The 21,035-nt window shown below is 36.8% G+C and overlaps 1 protein-coding gene across 3 annotated transcripts in view; it reads right to left on the reverse strand.

Annotated features, from left to right (window-relative positions):
* The window catches only part of ANKRD31 (ankyrin repeat domain 31), a 69,295-nt gene that overhangs the window by 21,472 nt on the left and 26,788 nt on the right, over nucleotides 1–21,035 (reverse strand). For all 3 annotated transcript variants that reach the window (XM_083816612.1, XM_083816613.1, XM_083816614.1), the window contains 10 exons: nucleotides 19,020–19,164; nucleotides 16,211–16,272; nucleotides 14,366–14,825; nucleotides 13,429–13,674; nucleotides 8,748–8,879; nucleotides 7,439–7,581; nucleotides 4,847–5,006; nucleotides 4,259–4,356; nucleotides 3,447–3,528; nucleotides 551–647 (listed from right to left, as the gene is read on the reverse strand). In XM_083816612.1, the coding sequence (XP_083672738.1) occupies nucleotides 551–647; nucleotides 3,447–3,528; nucleotides 4,259–4,356; nucleotides 4,847–5,006; nucleotides 7,439–7,581; nucleotides 8,748–8,879; nucleotides 13,429–13,674; nucleotides 14,366–14,825; nucleotides 16,211–16,272; nucleotides 19,020–19,164 (1,625 nt within the window). The remainder of the gene's footprint in view (nucleotides 1–550; nucleotides 648–3,446; nucleotides 3,529–4,258; nucleotides 4,357–4,846; nucleotides 5,007–7,438; nucleotides 7,582–8,747; nucleotides 8,880–13,428; nucleotides 13,675–14,365; nucleotides 14,826–16,210; nucleotides 16,273–19,019; nucleotides 19,165–21,035) is intronic.

The following is a 21,035-nucleotide window of genomic DNA, read 5'->3' on the forward strand; positions in this document are numbered from 1 at the left end:
GGGCCAACTAACTGAATAACAGAAAGATAAAAAAATATGATGATGCTTCCTCATCTTCCGTACATTCATATCTTGAGTGGCAAAAGCTTATATGTTAATTAGTTTAAAATAAACTTTATACCATATAAATAATAAAAAGGAAATATAATGTAATTTGGCTCATTACTGTTGATGGACAGCTGTTGTATTAGCTGCAGGGTATCTGCAATACCCAGAAAATTTTATCATTTTTCTCTAGAACAGTTTCATTCTCAATATTAGAAGACAGACAAAACTGTGAAAATATTAAATTAATTATGTTGTTTTTTAATTCAGCCACTAGCTTGTTCACAAGGATAGTTTGGAACCCTAACTTCTCTTCACATAAAACTGTCTTATTTACATATTCTGTGTAATTTACCTCTTACTGGAAGTAACTGAAACCAATATTGATAAAAATTCAGCAAAATCTGAATGAATAGCACCTATTTTTGCTTTCACACTACTGTATACTTCTAATTACGTCTGCTTTAAAGAATTCCTGTAAATACAAACCTTATATTCCACGTACCTGTATTTTTTAGCAAGGGCATCCCTTTCTGTTTTCTGTTTTGCAAACATTTCATTCAAAGTATTTTGTATCTGACACAGCCTTTGGACATACATATCTATCCAATATTTTGATATAATCAAAATTATGATGGCAATAAGCATTAGAAAATGATAATAGTAATAACATTTTTGATGTAGTAAATGCACAGCCAAAGTACAAACATATTTTTACAGCATAACCTTATACAGTCATTCACACTAAAAGCTATTTACAAGTAGAGTATTTCCAAAGAAAATGCTCCCAGGAAAAATTAAACACAAGTTTAATTTAAACTGAAGTAGACTGAGTATCAGAAAATTTTGAAGTGCAAGTGCCTAGCCTAGAAAGTTGTTATGAGAACAGGACAGATTAAAGAACTGCCCTGTGGCTGATAAGAACTGAAACTTTTTCAAAGTTTCTTTGTGTTGCAAGGAGTTGCATAATATAATAATGGTATGTGAGGCTACATGCAGAAGTTACACAAGTGTAAGAAGGTGGCTAAAACATTTTCATTTTAGTATTATAAAAGAGTTTGATGAGTTTAGACTGTTCTTAGTTAAATATGTGCTAAAAACATACGTATCACGGTCCTACATATTATCTAATACATAGTACAAGACAAAATATGATTAGAAATTGTCACATTTGTTAGCTGTACTTTTCTGAAATAAGAGGAACAATTAAAATTTCTTCTCTAGATCTCTTCTTTTCTTAGACATATATCAAAAAGAGAGCTCAGAAGTCATGATCAGCAGATACTACTGGAATAATACAGTAAACATATAATCTCATTTCTAAGATTCTAAAAGAGGAGATATGAAATCTCCATTATCACGGAAACTGGATAATTACATGATTAAAATTGCATTTATGTTTCCAATAACTTATTTCACAGTATCTGCCAGTACTCATTTTTTAAAATAGAAAAAATATTAAAATACTACTCTTATTAATCATAGAATCACTGAATGGTTTGTGTTGGAAGGGACCTTAAACACCATCTAGATCCAACCCCCTGCCATGGGCAGGGACACCTCCCACCAGACCAGGTTGCCCAAAGCCCCATCCAGCCTGGCATTAGACACCTCCAGGCACGGTGAATCCACAGCTCCTCTGGGCAATCTGCTCCAGTGCCTCACCACCCTCAAATGTAAGCTTAAGGTAACTTAATAGAGAATTCGAATCTATTTTTTACAGTAAATTGTACTGCATGTAAACACCCTGATGGTTTTATCCTATGCTGTAAATTTGTCAATATAATCCTATATTCTTGTTCAGTCTTGTACTTCTCCACAAGTAGTAACTATGATTTCATTTAAGAGGTGCTACATTATCAGTGCCTTAGTCAGCAGTCTATACCAATCATCATGTTCATTTCATTCATATCCCTAAACAGTAATAGTCTGATACTTCTTATTTTCCTCATTTATGAAATTGCATAAATCTTTGTTTCAGCCTTATCATGCATAAAGCTTTAACATGCATACAGATTTCTGACTATCATATGTCCCTTTGTCAAACATTTTTCAAGCAAATATGATTTTAATTAACAGTTCATAATCCATACTTTTGACTTGGAGACTACAAATCTGCACAATTCCATATTTCACATTTATTTTTGAAGGTATATTTTAAATATAATTCGAAAGCTCCAAGCTATTTTCAGGGAAATAAATAAATAAATAAAATTTTCTTTTCTGTCAGGAAGCAAAACTTTTTAATGTGCATGATCTGCTCCAAAGTACACAGTCCCATCTAGCTGGCAGAGGCAGCTGGGGAGAGTCTTTTGTCAAAAGTCTTCCTGCAGCAAGCTTTGCCACTTAAACAGTCGTGGCACAGACACAATATGCTCAAACAACTATGCAGCACCAGCATCGCAATGTTTTAGGAAGTCAGGGTCACTTAGTTGTCTCTTGAGACTAATCTGAACTGAGATTTGATAGACTAAGACAAATTACACCTCCAGGCACCAGCATTTCTGAAACTGCCCATCATCAATAATGTTTGCCATATTTTTTACCCTCATAAATTATTTTAGGCTCCTGAAAGTGCATTTGCACAAGAATGAAAATGCTGCATCCATTATTTTTTACTATTACAGGCACATATTCACGTTCATGGAGGGGCTCCAAAAGAATCTCATACTTGTCACTGACCAACAGTGTGCATTTTTATCTGATGATCCTTACTTATATGATTGATTTGAAACGTATATTTCCATGCCTCCAAGTGGCACGCTTCCCTTTTTTATTATTATATTCATTCTTTTGTAAATGGGAAGTAAAGGGGAAGACATACAAGGAGTGGCTGAGGTCACTTGCTTTGTTCAGCCTGGAAAAGTGGAGGCTGAGGGGAGACCTCATCACAGTCTACAGCTTCCTCACGAGGGGAGCGTAGGGGCATGCGCTGAGCTCTGCTCTCGGGGGACCAGTGATAGGATCTGAGGGAATGAAGTCAAGCTGTGACAGGGGAGGGTCAGGTTGGATATCAGGAAGAGGTTCCTCACTGAGGGGGTGGTCGTGCACTGGAACAGGCTCCCTAGGGAGTCAGGGCACCAAACCTGTCAGAGTTTAAGAAGCATTTGGACTGTGCTTTCAGTCATATGGTCTGAATTCTGATTTTTGGGTAGACCTGTGTGGAGCCAGGAGTTGGACTCAATGATCCTTGTGAGTCCCTTCCAACTTGGGATATTCTATAATTCTATGATTCTATTCCAGTAAATACACTTATCTGGGAACTGTTATTAAATTCTTATTGTCAAGCTATATGTTCCAAAGGAGATATGCAAATACCATTACTTGTTACTTGCAATACTATTTCTAAAGTGATGATATTAGATATTTACAAAAAATAACTGAAACAAATTTACATCGACCTGCATCTTTGGAAGTTCTCAGTTCACATAGCAACAGTTCTTTCTGCTTCTTTTTGGTATCTTGTATGGCTACAACAGACTCCTGTCAACAAATACAAGAATTATAGTAAGAAGTAGGGTCAAATGCACCATATCCTGCATGGAGGCAGGATAAGTATTGGTGGACTCAAGTCATTCCAGATAGGGAGCAGCTTCTGTGAGAAGGTCATGGGGGCACTAATACGATAGATACACATAGTGCCAAAGCTATACTCTGCAAGGGGCTTTCACAGCCTGGTTTTGCCCAGGTGTTCAGACTTGTCTTTGCTCAGAGTCCCACCTCTGAGTGCACTGCAGGGATTAGATAGTGAATTTCACCATGACATTATCACCTAGACAACATACACATAGCCTATGGGTATGAGCAAGAGCTCTCCTAACATAAAACTTGTGCAAAAATCTTTGCTGGTGTTTTAAACTAAGATTAAACAATTTCTAAATGTCTTCATTATGAAGAAAAATCATTACACTTTCAAAGAGCCATTTTGGAAATGTATTGAAAAGTCTCAGAATTCCTCACCTTTTTCTATTCATATAAGGAATAAAAAAATCTATATGTTGCCTACTATTTGCACAATAAGCATAAATACATGGAAATCATGAACTGAGAGAAGTGATAATCCACAAATTTATTGTTTACTGAGCATGATACTGTTCTTTACATAGATTCTAATGTTATTCAGACATTTTTATGTTATTCAGTCAGTAAATCATGCTATACAGTATTCCACTATGAAGCACTGTAACAAAACTCTTCTATTGTCCATACTCACCACACAGGATTTCTCACATTGTGGCTTCAAAGCTGCATCATCATTTTTGCAGCACTCAAAACAAATTTTTGCTCTTCTTGACCTAAGATAACTCCTCTCTTTGCAATTAAAAAAAAAAAAAAGAAGAAGAAGAAGAAGAAATATAATTTAAAATGAAATTGCAGGAGGAAATTGCACCATAGGTTAGATGAGCTCATATAGGTTACAAAAATGTAATGGCAGACCATACTACGAAAAAATATCTTGTATATGCAAATGAGATCGTATTTAGGCAGCATAGTCTTTAAAGCTACAATTTTTAAAAAACACAAAGGTCCTGTAAAAGGAAGTATGGATGACAGTGAAAATCTAAAGAGCCAAATATGTCCTTATTCCTTAGATTCTCAAGAAAAAAAAACATCATGCATCCTATTTTCTGAAAATAAATAAATAAATCCTAATCAGTTGTTAACAGAGTTAAACATACCTGTGCCAGGCAATATGCAGCTCTGCAAATCAGCAGAAATCTAATGTACAGTTTTGCACTATGACTACAGATCCTATGTTTTACATGATAATCCTATTTTTTACGTTACCAAACCAACATACCTGTAACCTCAATAGTTTCAACAGGAAGTACAGAGTCAATAGCACCATAAGACTTAAGAAGTTCTTTCATTTCATCATCACAAGCTTCATCCAAAGCACTTTTCCCAGAACTGTCTCTCTCACAGGGATTTGCTCCATGCTCTAGTAGAATCCTGGCTGCCTATTACATATTATAATTTGTATTGTGATTATTCTTGCTGTAGAAATATACCACAACTATCTATGGTAAGCCACGAGTAACAAAGGTACAAATAAGGTACCCTAAAACCTATTACACATGCAGAGCCAAGTTTATTTGGCTCTTATTTTATACTTCTTTCTTTATAACAACAAATTTTAAAAGGGCAACTTGTTGTGAATCACTAGACAGCAGTTAAAAAACATCCTAGACCTAAATTAATAGAAACTGGTGAATTTTATTGTGAACAAAGAGCAGAAAAGAAGTGGATTTTTTCCTCAAGACATTTAATAGTGTTTTTGTTTTTCAGCTATGTGCTCTGATGATTTCTTTTCTAACTCAAAATCACTTATACATCTGCTTAATTTTAAAATGTGGAAAAGAGATTAGTGGCATCTGTGGAATCATTTCCCTTTAAAACTGAGATCATATGAAAGCATTGAGGGGGCCAGAGGTTAGATAGTAAAGAATTTTCATACGTATGATTTCTCATTTTTAACATTTCTAATTTTCTTACATTGCAAATATTCAGAATACTGTTAAATATCAAAAGAAGAACACCCCACAGAATTTCAAAATCTGTGGTGCTACCTCTAAAGTAGTGGCATAATCAGTCATAATCCTCTATTGGTTTTGCCCACAAATACTGAATAACAGTTTGTATGTTTTCAAGAGTCCTACTGACAGTTAGGCACCAGGACTGTGAAGTCTCCTCCTTCATATTATCTTGCCTCACAGAGAAGATAAATGGGATGCCTCACAGAAGAGATAAATACAACAAAAAATCAGCTCTTTTGATGTGAATAGAGGAGGTACATTTGAGTCAATCTGGCATCATCTTTCTATGCTCAGTTCCCTGGAACTCACTGTGCCAAAAAAAAACATTTTATTTGTTTGTTCAAATAAAATGCAGACATTTGTCTGAGCCGGAGGAGTGTGTTTTACCAATTACACATGGATCCAAAGCTGCTTCCACAACTGTTTTCTTACCTTGCACATTACAAACCCCAAGTACATGCTATAAGGAAGTCCCAGCCTGCATTTGGGACTCTCCAGTGTGGGAGAACCCAAATGCATATAGGTCACATTTCCACAGACAGTTATCCCATCTGTGCTGGGGTTGCCTTAACCCTACACTACCCACGATGTGCCACCCCAACCCATGCTTTCCCTTACACTAGCACAGTTCTTAAACTGGCTCAGGGGCTATTCTAAACTAAGCCTTGTTTTTTCCAGGATTAGTTTTCCATTTGTTCAGCTCCCTGAACTAGTTTTATGCACGATCACTGAAGAGCTCCAAACTGAAGACTGGCCTTTGGCAGGGACTCTTGCAAGATACATGCAGTGTTAAGTGCTCTTAGAAATGTATCCCTTCGTCTGTTGTAAAGACTTCAACATCTCTTCCACACTGTTAAAATAAAGTTTAACTTTGGATGGATTTCCTTAATAGTAAATTGAAATATTTTTAAATGGGCATCAAGCAAATATTCATGGTTCAGAAAGATTTACAAAAGGGAAAAATTATGACTGAATATATTTTTAACTTACTTTTTAAATAAATCTGGTATTTTCTTTGGTTATTGTGATATTTCTTTAACTTCTTATTTTACATAGTGTAAAGAAACAACAACAAAAAAAAAACTCCAATACCATCAAAAAATGAACATAGCCTTCTGTTCAAAAAGCAACCATTTTTTCATTAATGAGTAAAGATTTTCTTCTTTCCCTAGCCTACAAAACATCTCTGATCTCTTAGTCAGTATTTTGCCTTCTGAAACACCTTTACAAATCCTGTATGTTTCAATAGGAAGTGCACTCATGAAAACTTAATTAAATTCTTCTGATTAATTTTCTGTTTATCAAAATATGGATGTGTAGGTGTACCAGGATTATTCATTGATTTTTGGTCAAATCAGGCAACTCCGTTTGCCTGAAATGATTAAATTTTTGGAAAAATCCATTCTTTGTCTTTAAATATGATTTTCCTTTAAAAATTATGTTTTTAAAGTTAAACTATGCTTGCTTTAATCTACTTTAATGGGAAAATTATCTAACTCAAAACACCTCTATAGAATTCAAATTTAGAATGCTCAATGTTTTAGTATTATTTTAAAGAATCCCATATATGTGGGAGAGAACTATTTATTGCTTCTGAACTTTGCTGATTTGTACACTGGACTGAAAATGTCAATTGAACGTACAGCTTCAATTGTCACTACAGAAAAATAATAATTATTCAAATTTTCATCAACTCGAAGAATATTGATATATTTCCTAATAAATATACACTAAAAATACTAAAAATACTAAAATTGTATTAGTAACTGACTTATCTTATTTAAACCAGCATTTTACTTTGCTGGCCCACTCCTGCACATCAGGTTTAGGTAATGTAATTTAAAAGAAAAATGTACCTCCAAATAATTGCCAGAGACAGCATCGTGTATGGGCAACACACCATTCATGCTTCTGCTGTTAACATTAGCACCAGCTTTCAGTAATTCTAAGATCACTTCAGTACAACCACCATTGGAAGCTTCATGAATCGCTGTCCAACCTAATCAAAGCAAGACGACATGGATCAGATTTGGAAACATCTACACAAATCACTAGTTAGCAATTACACATTTCACTGTGTTTGCTTTAAAATACACATTGGACTATTCTCTTTAAGACTAACCTTAAACAAAGAATTGTCATGCTAAGGTAAATCATTTCCCATGTAATTCAGCTTACTTCAGAGAAAAGTGCGTCCAGCATTGGCTAGAAAAATATTTTTTACTTCTCTACTACACCACTAGAAACAATAAAAGAAACAAACAAAAAAAGTAGAGTAGAAAGAGTTAAAAACTTACATGATTTTTACCCTTATTTCCCAAGGAAAATTTCCTAAGGAAATAAGATTCGTGTGATTGTGCTTCACAAATGAGTATATAATCACCAAGTGCATAAGCATCAGTTCTCTCTGAACTTCCAAGGCCACTGGTCAATTCCAATCAAATTTAATAGGGGCTGTAGGTCTCATAGATACCAACCTTCCATACACTCTCTGCCAGTGTGCTCTTCAACAGAGGAGCATGCCCTGATTAATGTCCCTGCTGAGGGAAAGGCTGCATTTGCTCCATGCTGTGACACAAATCCAGAGGTTCACTGGCTGCTTGAACTTACTAAATGACTTCCTCCCCTCTTCTTCCTTACCCATCTGAAAAGTTTGGAATCAAATACTAAAGTAGACACACTTACTCTTACCAATAAGCCCACAAATCAGGAGACAAAAAATGAGTTTCAAGTTGTCATAAATATGAAAAATAGAACAACTCTCCACAGTTTGTCACACACCCCATCACTATAAGGGTTTCGTATAAATGCTGTATGTGAGAAATGTATGTCTGCATATATGGCTTTATAAGCACTAATATACAGTCATAAAAGCACCTTTGCTCTGCTGAACACTATAACATATTTCAAAGAATTAATATGGCTTTTTTGTAATTGTTATAAATACATCTGAACAAAAAAATACAAACTGTGCTTATTTAATAAATATGTAACACTAATGAAGAGAAGCTATTTTCTACAGGATTATGGTTGAACAGTTTCAAGAATCTCAAAAAGAAATCAAGAATACATAATTAAATTAAAATTAAATGAATTACATAAAACCAAATATACACGTTACATAAAATTATATCTAAAACAAGTTCATGAGAGCCATATTCAAACCTGCATTGTCCTGCTCATTGACACAAATCCCAGATGATATCAGAGTTTTCACCAAAGACAAATTTCCTCTCCTAGCAGCAATATGCAGCTTAGTTTCTCCTTTTGCATTTCTCTTTCTCTTCTTTGATCCACCTGTTGTATTTACAGGTAACATGTAAAATTACATCTTCCTTTCTGTTAGATACAGGAGATTCTGAACATATATTGGATGCTCAACACGAACAATAAAAAATGTTTAATTATAAAAGGGATTAAGTTTCCTAACTCATTTGGATTAATGTAAATTTGTGGAATAGTATGACCTTAATTATTCACCGCTATTAACTGACTGTATCAAAAGTTTAGAAAAGTACTGCATAATAGAGTGGAAAACAAACACATTCTATGCCAAAACATACACAGTTCAGCTCTAGATGACTTAAGAAGGGTACAATGGTTTAGGGATGAACCGAAAAGATAACAATGTTGAACAGTTTTATAATATACAGAGGTAGGAAGCTTGTCACATTTCTCCACAAATTTCTTGTAAGTTACCAGGCATACCTGCCAAACATATTAAATATGCAAATAAAAGTATTTAAGAAAGTACATAGAAGTGGAGACTTGACCATTACCACTTTTCCATTCTGGATTCTGTATTATGGAAACCATACATTTCTACAGAAGATATTTCTACAGCTGTGGTGTGACAAAGTCCCGTAGACTAATTATATATCTTTGATTAATGTCAACTAACACAGCTGAACTGCCTTTTAAGTAAACCGGTGCAGTACTGGACTCATGAGCGTAAATAAACTTGATTTAATCCTTCTCTTATTGGTTCACAAAACAATGCCTGCTTTAAATAGTATCATATGATCAAACAGGTCCTAATTCTCAGGCTTCAGGTAACAGACATAAAATTGGAAGTGATACAAAGAAAAAAAGCAGATTAAAAAAGTATTAATTCTGCACATGGATTAAGGACACCAAAAAGACATGTATCAATATTCAAAGCATGTATAAATCTTCAAAAGCTCTACCACGTTAGCTTTTTTTTTTTTTACTCTTGTTCTTACTGTTTTAATACTGTGCTATCACATTTTCAAAAATAATAATAATAATAATAATTCATTTGGTTCTTTCCCCGATTTCTTAAAAATCTGAGGTTTCAAATAAGAATTTTGCAAATCTTATCCATTTTTTTTTAAGTATTTATATGAACAAGTATTTCCTGCATCCCCATTTCCTCTTCTCATCAGACAAGCTGTCTTCTCAGATATTTCCAGTTACCAGTAACCATTGCTATCAAACATCTTTCGTGATTTGACAGCTGCCTGTTTTTAGGTTCCTTCTGCCTCATGGAAAATCTGTCTTTCCAAGGTTTTCTTTATTGTAAACTACTGAGCCTGTCATCTAGGACTGTTTGGAAGCATAAGAAAGATATATTGCAAATATATGAAAGATAAACATGCAGTGAGGATATATCCATATTAACTTTAGCTCATTCAGATCCTGCTGCAGTGAGACCATGGCAGCACAGAGCTCAACATAGGCCATTATAACCTGTCAAAAGGCATTTGGGCAGCCAACTTTGTAATGAGTGTACTTGGCCCACATTGTATTGGCAAACAGAATAGCTGAAGACTTTCTTTTTCAAATGAAAACTATGATTCTAGACCATGCAGAAGGGAGCACATTATTGAAATATTCCTCCAGCCTGAGACCTACTCTTCTGTAAGATAATGTACTGTATTTTGTCTAAAAGCTTCTGGGTCTGAACTCCCAAAGCAATCATCCACTTTCTGGTCCTTGCTTTTTTTTTTTTTTTTCCCCTTTGATTCATGGGGAAATGTCCTAGGGACTCTTTATGGAGATGAAGGAGAAAAAAAAAAAAAAAGGTGCACAATAGCACATTAAGCTAATGACCCTTAGCAATATTGGCTGCAAGTGAACAGAAATAATTGCAAAGTTTTCCAGTTAAGTTGTGATGCACAACAGTATTCTTCATGCTTGTTTGGAAATATTTGCAAAAGCATAATGGGACGTTGGTATGTGAATCATAAAGTTTTCCATGGAGTACATTGCCAGGTGTATCATAAGCAGGAAGGATTAGGATCTTGGCAAATACAAGATCCAGTAACTGCCAGAACAAAGACAAGGTGGAGAGGTTACAGTAGCCAAGTTAGGCTTGATTAGGCAGCAATACTTCACAGCTTCTTCAGATATTAGTATACTTCACCACTGGCCTATGAGTAATTTTTCCCACAAATCAAACTATAAGAAGTACCTTTGTTCTGTATAAGCAGAGTATGAATGTTGAGAGCCTAACAAGTGACTGAATGTAGATAAAAGTGGCACTGTGTATGTGATCATTTAGGAATAGGAATTTTTTATTCAAGAACAAAATAGCATAAGGAAGGTCACTGGGACACAGAACAAGCAGCTAAGAGACAAAAGCCAGTTAATGAAGAAGAGGCATGAGACAGCAAAAACGTGAAAATGCTGCAAGCCAGGAAACATTATCCCATCTTCCACTTTTTCTGCTGCATCTGAATGCCATTTTCCCAGTCTCCAAAGTGATTAATGCGTTCAGTTATAAAAAGGGCTACACTTTCTCCCATGACCTGTCAAACAGCAACATTCTTCTGCAATGAAGGACATAATTAAATTTTAGCAGAAAAAAATACTACCTGTAGAATCTCTCTTGAAAACAAACTAAAAAATAAAGTGATCTGTGAAACGATATTCCACAGGAGACCAAAATGTAAGACCCATGTTTGGGATAAATTTTATTAAAATTCTGAATTGCATGTAAAGGAGGTAAAACATGTAAAGTAAAATAAAATCCAAAATGTATCAAGGTGTACACACCTCACTATAAATACTGAGCAGAAGCATAGGAGCTGCAGAGAAGGACATTCGGAGGGAAAGGAATGATTTCCATGTTCAGTGTTTATTCTTGCAATAATTAGAAGCAGATGGTGCCATGTATCAATTGTGCCATGTTTTCTTTCCAGAATGATGTGAAAAGGGTTTCCTACAACAGGAGGAACCAATTTGGAGATAGGAAAGCTAAGTATTGACACTGCCAAATATTGGAGAACAGTAAGTAGAAAGCAGCATTGACTCCTTTCCACCCGCCCCTTCACTTCCAAAGGAATACAAGAGCTTGCAGTCCAGAAACTCAAGACAACAGAAACCTGAGATGGATAGAAAAACAGCAACCACCTGAGACGGAATAAGGAAACAGAGTTCTGTACAACTGAAGACCGAAGAGAACAAGAAGACTGTGACTATCAAAGAGAAAAGATCAGCAAGAACCTTGTGTAGTTTACTTGTTAATTTTGTCATGGCATCATGACTGTTACAGGACATTGCCAAGATTGGTTGGTGATCCCTTAATTCAACATACAAAACTAGTAAGCATCAAGATCAAAGTCACCAAAAGGAAGTCAGTTGTTGCCAGAGAAGGTAGAAACAGAAATGATGTTTTGCAGGACACAACTACTTTTCACAGAAGCCATATCAAGTCTGGCTTAGGAAGGCAAGGTTAGAGGCCTGGAAGAGAGTGGAATATTAAATGAAAAATGAAAAAATGGGAAGTGTATAATAGAAAATACAAATAAGTTGTAGAAGAATGATATGGAAAACAAAGGAATACAAGGAGATAGTCGAAGCCAGCAAAGATCCTAAAAAGGCAGTATTTACAGGTATATTAAAGCAAAAACAAATTCCTCAAACTTGTAACGTAATTACCTGACAGAAAGTTCAGAATTCTCTAAGATAACAATGAAGACAAATACTCCATTATGCATCTAGGCAAAGCTACACAAGGAATTTGTACCTTTTAATGACACGGTACTTTTCATTTCAACACAAATTAAGAAGAATGCCAAAATGTAATGAAGATAAACATTTCTGAATCAGCAGTCCAGATATATTACATTCAAATGTTTTAAAAGAGGAGGCATCCCATCTGAACCATGCGTTTTGGTTTTATAAGTCTTGAGTACTATGGTGGTTCCAAAGAAAACCTGTCAGTTTCTCCAAAAAGATGTAAGTGAAAAGTACTTGGGGGTTATGATGAATAATCTGTTGGATCAGGGCTTTATTGTGAAGGCAAGACTTCAAAATAAATGTAAGTCTTACACATGTGATGAAACTTTTAAACAGAAAGATATATGAGCAGGCAGCAGAGCTTGTTGCAGGGCACTAGAACTTCTTACCATATGGAATTAAGTTCAGCCTGAGTGTATGCTGATTTGTGCCTAATATATATAGTATATAAAAATATAAGTGAATATATGTGTGTCAGGTACACAGAGAGTCAATTTTACCTGTGATATATAAAATACCTCACTGAAGACCAGTTTAGTATTATACTCTCATTTAAGTAACTTAGTTAACTAGGTATCAATTTAGTGTTATTTAAAGTTCCCAGTTATGATTCTGCATCTCCTCAATTACCATGCTGAAAAGACTGATAAATGCTATGTACATAAAACAGAGTAAGAATACCCATTCTGTAAAACTGATTTCTGGCAATATTTCAAGTGTTTGGAGCTCACAAGACTATTTGTTTAGTATGCTATTCATATTTTTCCATGATTTTGCTCTGGTATTACAAGAAGCCTTCCTCCTATATGTCTGGGAAAAAAAACAGCAACACTGTTTCAGTAAAATATAATTAACCTTTCACCTGATTTCTTAGACGTTTGCTGTTCTGATGCTTGATTGAATTGTGATTGATTAGATGAAAGCTTGTATTTACTGCTACTAGAACACAAGTCTCTCTTTTGGCTTGTCTCCTGTAGGTCTAATCTCATTCTTTTAGTTTGGATTTCTTCTGCTTCAGTAAACTGTGAGAACACATTGCTTTTTCCACTTCCTTCTTCATTTTCTTCAGTGCCTTCTATTCCATTCATTCCAGCAAACCCTCCTTCATCTGTCATTTTAACAAAAGAACTTGGAATAACTATGCCTTAATACACTGTAATGTGTTAAATGATGTTAAAATTTGTGTTAAAATGACCACCTAGTCTAGGTTAAAATACCACTGCAGTACTCATTCAATTTTTAAAAATACTTTAACATAATAAATAGTTTGTTCGCTATTCACTGTATGTTAATGTACTGAGATCGAATCCAAAAGAGTTCAAAGATTCTTTTGTGAAAAAAGGGCCTTTATTGATTTATAAGTATTAAAAAAATAAGGTGCTTAAGAAATTCACTCTAATTAATGTAACAAACATTCTGGTCACATTTTGATAAACACAATGGAGACTTATATATAAAATAGCGCCCCCCGCCCCGAAAAGCAAAAATGACCAAATAGTTAATCTGGCATGGTGGGCTGTACCAAAACATATTCCATGTTTTTGCCATTTATTCATGGCGATAAACATGCTCTGGAAATCCACAGCTGCAATTTTTTTTTTTTAATTTTTGTGTGTGTGTGTTTTGTTTTGTTTTGTTTTTTAAGTAAAATACATAGAATGCTTACAACAAACAGATAAAATAATTATTTACAAATAAAAACATTGTAGGTATTTTCTGGGAGGTTTCTTTCTGTGCATTTTACACAGTCTGGAATGAATAAGGAGCCTTCTTGTCTGCCTTAATACTGAAATGCAAACCTGATTTTGAGTTGGTCTCCTGAAGATCCTGTCTCCTATGTTTAATTTGATGTGCTTCCTTTTCATGGAGTTGTAAAGCTGTAAACTGGATCTCTATACTACTAGCATTTTCAGTTGCTTCAGTATGACAGCCTTCAGCACTTTGTTCTGCATTAAGCAGGATCCTCCATCCTTTCTCTGGTTGTGGAGCCTTTTCTTCAATGGTACTTAGTGCACCACCAGTAGAATTAGAAAGACTTCTAGAAACACTTTCTCCACTAGTAGCTGCTGAAAGCTCACGTGCTAAGATTGCTTCTGTATTTGTTTGAGGTGTCTGTTCAATGCAGCTGGTTCCATCATCCAATATATTGATATGAATGTTTTGCACCTCATTTACAGTAGTCTGTTGCAATATGTCTGCACTCCCTGTACCAGTAAGATTCGCACATGCTGGTACAGACTCACCTGTCTGTAAGGAAATCTGTTCAAACAAAGGCAAAGAAAGTTTTAAAATCAGATCCTATTAATTTCATTTTCATCAACATTAAATTTAACTTGATTTATCAAGTTTTGCAAAAAAAAATGATTTGATCTGAAGGTATTCTCATATCAGTATTTAGATTCCCATCAGTCAAACTATTACTGTTACTCTGCTTGAGACGTTGATCACTCTCATAATTCTTGGATTTCCTGTTATGACTTTACAACAGATACACTGTGAGAGGAAGTCAAAGCAAATATCGACTGAGAATCAGGTTCTGTTAAATCAGTAGTCTCAGAATGCTGTACAGACACTTTTTATCCAGAAACCAATGATGTGAAGAAACACAAACTGGTGATCACCTCCCCTGTTAGGGCAGAAGTGGCTGAACTTCTGCCATTTCTGCCTTTTTCTTTTTTTAAATGCATTTTCATTGTTATTCCTGTTGAATTCATGTTCCTGTTGCAATCCTGTCCAATTTAGCAAGCTCAGTTTTCCTGCATTAACTGGAATGCAACAATTATAACTGGAAACAACAACAGTGATGCCTGTTTTGTTACATCCAGCATCAGGGAAACACGTTTTCTGTAATTTAATTGTTCCTTGGTATACAGGTGGATATAAAGAAGACATACTTCTCATGTTAATTATTTCTGAGTGACACTATTTCTGAGTAGTTTTAGTTTTGGCTGTAGCCTCTGCTATATCAATAACAGATATATTTGCATTTTTGAATGTTTATTTTTTGATTTTTTCCTATTCAGTTTTCTGCCTTCAAAATCCCAAGGAACTGTATATTTTTTTGTAAATTTTACCAAATTTCTTTGTTCATTTTAAGCAAAAACTTTGATGCTTGAGTAAGCTTAGTATGTTGAACTGTGCTATCTGCAACCTTGAGCAAGGCAGTAGCTGCCTAATCTTTTCCTATGGAAACCCAATAAATACAATTTAATGCATGGGTGCAAGAAGCAGCTATCCAAGTACTACCAGACAGACAACATTTTGCAGTTTCAGTCAGGTTTCTACAATTACTAAGAGGCACGGATATACCATGGTTGTTGTAAATTACCACTGCAGCACTTGCAAAACCTCAGTAAGAACCACTGTTCACGAGAGGCAGCTGATTGCCTCTGTCTTGCATCTTCATGAGGCTGCAGCTTATCCCAAGTAACATCAAGGATCACCAACTGTTTGCCAAAGGTTTGGCATAATGTTGAATGTCACCCTACCTCAGTCCCTGCTGGATACAAAGCATCTAGTACATTATGTGCTGTTTTTGAAACACATTTCAGAAACAATTGTCTGCTTCAGTTTACTGAAGAGAGCTAGCAATCCCATAACAGTCCAGCATCAAATTAACACCAGAATTCTTTGTAAAGATGTACCTGGTGCAGGTTTGTATCATCTACACTTTGAGCACTTAATGTATTCTCTGCATCATCTCCACCTGAAAACAAAATAAGACAGAAGGAAATGATTACTGAAAAGGGACCATAATTATTTGCTTTGTACATATAGCATATTGTGTCCAAAATCTTGTGCAACAGTACCTACCACATTCAGCTACCCAGAAAACTTACTAAACCACAGGGTTTTTATTAGAATATAAAACATACCAATATATGAAATACATATCCAAATATTGGAGCCCAATCTTCATTGCAGAAGGGACTTTGTACAAACCAGAAGAGGATGGAGTAAAGTTTGACATTATGCTTCCAAATTTTTCAGATTAGTGATATGAGCAATTCTTTTTGAAACTTAGAGGAGCTACTATGTTTCCCTAACTTATAATAGGCTTCTCTGGTCCCCAAGAGGCTTTCCTGAAGCCAGTGATAGTGGGATACTTAAGTCTTTACCTGCATAGCATACTTTGGCAGGGAAAGGGATGAAGTAGCTAAAACCAAGCTGTTTGTATAAAAACAAGGAAGGATATTTCCCAGCACCAATTCAATGCCTTGCTGGTGGATTGCTTGAGCATTCCAGCTACTCTCTGTGCTGACAAAATGGCATAAAAGGAGTACAGCAGCTACCAAGTTCTGGCCTTAGATATTAATGTACTTAATCCATATAAGTTTATGTATTCACTTTTTTCCAATGTATTCTTAAAACTAGACTGGCCACGCCACATTGAACGAAAATCTAGCTCATCACCCTTTGTCACCTTCACTGCAACATGAACTCTTGCCCAACTACCCATGATGGAACCAGCCTTAAATTTAACAGGCATTTCACAGCACGGCAACTCTTTCTCTAACAGTTCTCGGGATCTCCCTTACCAGATGTTAACCCTAGCCCTAGGATCACTGCTAGTCCAGTGGTCCCTGCCAGTCTTAGTCCTAAATCAAGCCCAATGGCCCAGCTATTGAATACTGATTAGGCCAAATCCTAATCCAAACCCTAATTTTGAACATAGTTCTATCCCACCAATCTTCGTAAGGCTCAGAATGTCAAGATGATTTTTGGTGGCTGCAGCCTTAAACCGTAGTACAGCAGCCTTAAGCTCCCAAGTACAGCAATCCCTGCCAGCAGCTTTAACTTTTATTTCCCTCATATTTGAAGCCAGTAACTTCTGCCCACTCCCTAGTCCTGCAAAACCACGGGGGAATGGCTCTAAACTAAAAGAGGGGAGATTTAGATCAGAGATTAGGAAGAAATTCTTCACGCAGAGGGTGGTGAGGCGCTGACACAGGTTGCCCAGAGAAGCACTGGATGCCCCATCCCTGGAGGTGTTCAAGACCAGGTTGGATGACGCCCTGAGCAACCTGACAGTGATCCATGGCAGGGGGGTTGGAACTAGATGATCTTTAAGGTCCCTTCCAACCCAAGCCATTCTATGATTCTTACACCCCTGACTCTAAGTTTATTCTGGGTACTCCTTCCACACTGAAATATGCTGCAGACCAAACAGATTCATCAGTGTCCAAGAGTCCTAATTCCACCTCTAATCAAGGCTTACCTTGTGGCACTTCTTTATATCTGACCCTGACCAAACAGCCCCTTCTGAATTGTCTTCTCAGCTTACCTCCTAAGACTGTACGAGATCCAGTTCTCACCTTAGCCTGAACATTCTACCAACACCCTGCAAACTCAGCCTTTACTGTAGCTCAGCTACACTAATATTACCCCTAAATTGTAACTTAACCCTAGTTCCTGCCCTAACATGAGCAGTTAAGGCTTGGCCTTAACTAAGGCCTTAACTAAGGCCTTAACTAAGATCTAGGTCTAATCCTAGATCCTCCATTTTTAATCTCATGAATCCTTCTAAATTCAGTCTCTATGCCAGTTTAGAGCCAAATCTTACTCCTAGCCCTAAGCCATAACGCAGTCATATCTCAGCAAGTCCTGCCATGCTCCGTCTTACATTTAGATAGGCAACATTGTTGTACTTCACATCTTCATTTAAAATTTAGAGGTAGCTCCAGCCCAAGAAAAAGCTTAACACCATTGTATTTTATACCTCACCAGCATACAGCAATTGTGCTGGGTAAGGAGTGCTCTCTGCAACATCAGACAGCAAAGTCCGTGGAATTACTAGCTATATTTAAGGAAATATTGTGAAATGGATGTTCTGAATTTCTTTGTTTAATAATGATAATATGTCAGTTCTCTCCACTGTTGTGGTTTAACCCAGACAGCAGCTAAGCACTACACAGCCGTTCGCTCACCCTCCCCTCACCCTCCATGGGATGGAGGAGAGAATTGGAAAAAAATGGCAGCCTGTGGGTTGAGGTAAAGACAGTTTATTAGTACAGAAAATAAAGGAAAATAATAATAATAATGACAATAGTACTACTAATAATAACGTGTACAAACAAGTGATGTACAGTGCAATTGCTCACCACCCGCTGACCGATGCCCAGCCTATCCCCGAGCAGCCGGCCCCCCACCCCAGCTAGCCACCCCTATATATTGTTTAGCATGACGCCAGATGGTATGGAATACCCCTTTGGCCAGTTTGGGTCTGCTGTCCTGGGTCTGTCCCCTCCCAGCTCCTGCTGCACCCCCAGCCTGCCCGCTGCCACGACAGAGCGAGAAGCTGAAAAGTCCTTGGCTTAGCGTAAGCGCTGCTCTGCAACAACTAAAACATCAGTGTGACATCAACATTAGTCTCATCCTAAATCCCAAACACAGCACCCTACCAGCTACTAGGAGGAAAATTAACTCTATCCTAGCTGAAACCAGGACACCCACCTGATACCGAATCTCTTCTGGATTTCACTAGATAGCTTTTAAGCAGTCTCTTCATAGATTGGTCAGAAGCTTCTTCTAATGCACATCTCCCCCACTCATTTTTTAATAAGGGATCAGCTCCATACCAAAGCAATAATGCTGCCACCTAGAAAAACAAGGCTTTTTTTGAGATTGTTTCTCTTCTGGCAATATTTTTCATACTCCTTCCTTATACATGTTTCCCTCTGATACACTTGAGAACATGAGCAACTAAAATCTAAAGCCTACAATAAATAGTCCTTCCCTCTACTAGTTAATATATCCTAAGTATTCTCCTAGATGCATCATTATTCTAAAATCTTACTATTTTTATTTTAAAAAATTGTTTCCAGTGATTAACCTGATGCCATTAAGCCAAGGCCTCCGAAAACATAAGGTAGGATTCAACACTCCATAAGTCCTTAACTGGTGGAAAATAATAAGCAATTTTAGGATATGAGTCAGTTTACCTACTTAAGATATCTAGTTTGGGAGAAAATAAGTTATACTGTGTGTACTTTATTGAGACTCTTGTGCCTGCAAAGGGAATTGACAGCTATTTCAGATGTATAAAGTACATCAGGTCAAAGGAAACCCATTCAAACAGTCTTACTGACATTTCAGCTTCATTACAAAATGCAAAGCCTGATTGTGTTGTTGTTCAAGAAACGATCACTTTGGCAAAATGTTCCATCTAGTTTTAAAGAACACTTTTTTAAAACATGGAAAATTTATGGATGATTTCTTTTCTGTGGCTAATGCTGCAATCTTATTCCAGCACTAGTGTGGTTTTACTTGTACCTTTGCCTTTTTCTCTCTTCCGCATCTATTATCATCTATTATCCCTCACCCGTGCATTTAAAGTCCCTCATTCCTTCTAAGCAGACTGCTACTGACAGAATTGCTAGCAAAGTTTTCTCAATTCATACATTCTTCTAACAACAAAGCAAATAAAAAAGGTATTCAATTCACAGCAAAAACCCTCTTGGGCTTCACAAGTTGTCCAAAATCTATGAACTCTTTCATCCAGGAATGTTGAGAACTTCTTCCTTAATGAGGTCTTGAGCTGCACATCACACTTGTATGCTTTCCTCCTTAATTTTACTATTAGAAAGTCTTAAAGTCTTCCATATGCTTACCATTTTTGTGAAATGAGAAATTAATTTTGCAATATTGCAGGTGGGGAAAGGAATAAGGCAGTCAAAAGCTGTGTTTCCAATCTACAGTAGTAACACAACACAAAAAAAGTAGCTTTTAAAGAAGCACGTACAAATGCCATATTACCAAAGCAGCAAAAATTAAGCCTGCCAGACCACTACAGTGATGCAATTGTACTGAGCCCCGCTGTGCAGTACCATTCCCTGTGAATATACCAGCTCACATAACTCATAACACAGCTTTGTGTTGACTGATGTTGATGCTGTGGTGGTTTTACCCAGCTGGGCAGCCAAACTCCACCACAACCACTCTCTCACTCCCACTCCTCAAAGGGAAAGGAAGATAAAATGGAAAAGGCTAAAGGATTGAGATAAGGACAGGGAGATCGCTCACCAATTACTGTCACAGGCAAAACAGACTCAGCATAGGGAGAATAATATAATTTATTACCTATCACTTGCAGGCCAGAGCAGTGAAAAAAATAAAAGCAAAACACGAACAACTTCCCCCCACCTACCTTTTACCTTCTACCCCCATTTACCTTCTTCTGCCTCCTACCTCCTCCCACAAAGTAACGCAAGGGAATGGGGGCTGCAGTCAGTCCCTGATGCTTCCTCTCCACTGCTCCTTCAGGGTCACCCTTTGCCCCTGCTCCAACACGGGGTCCCTCCCACGGGCTGCAGCGTGGAGATCTGCTCCATGTGGGACCCATGGGCTGCAGGGGGACAGCCTGCTCCACCAGGGGCCTCTCCACAGGCCGCAGGGGAACTGCTGCTGCCTGCCTGGAGCACCTCCTGCCCTCCTGCTGCACTCACCTGGGGGGTTGCAGGGCTGCTTCTC

Source organism: Anser anser (assembly GCF_964211835.1).
Source record: "Anser anser genome assembly, chromosome: Z".
Lineage (NCBI taxonomy): Eukaryota > Metazoa > Chordata > Aves > Anseriformes > Anatidae > Anser > Anser anser.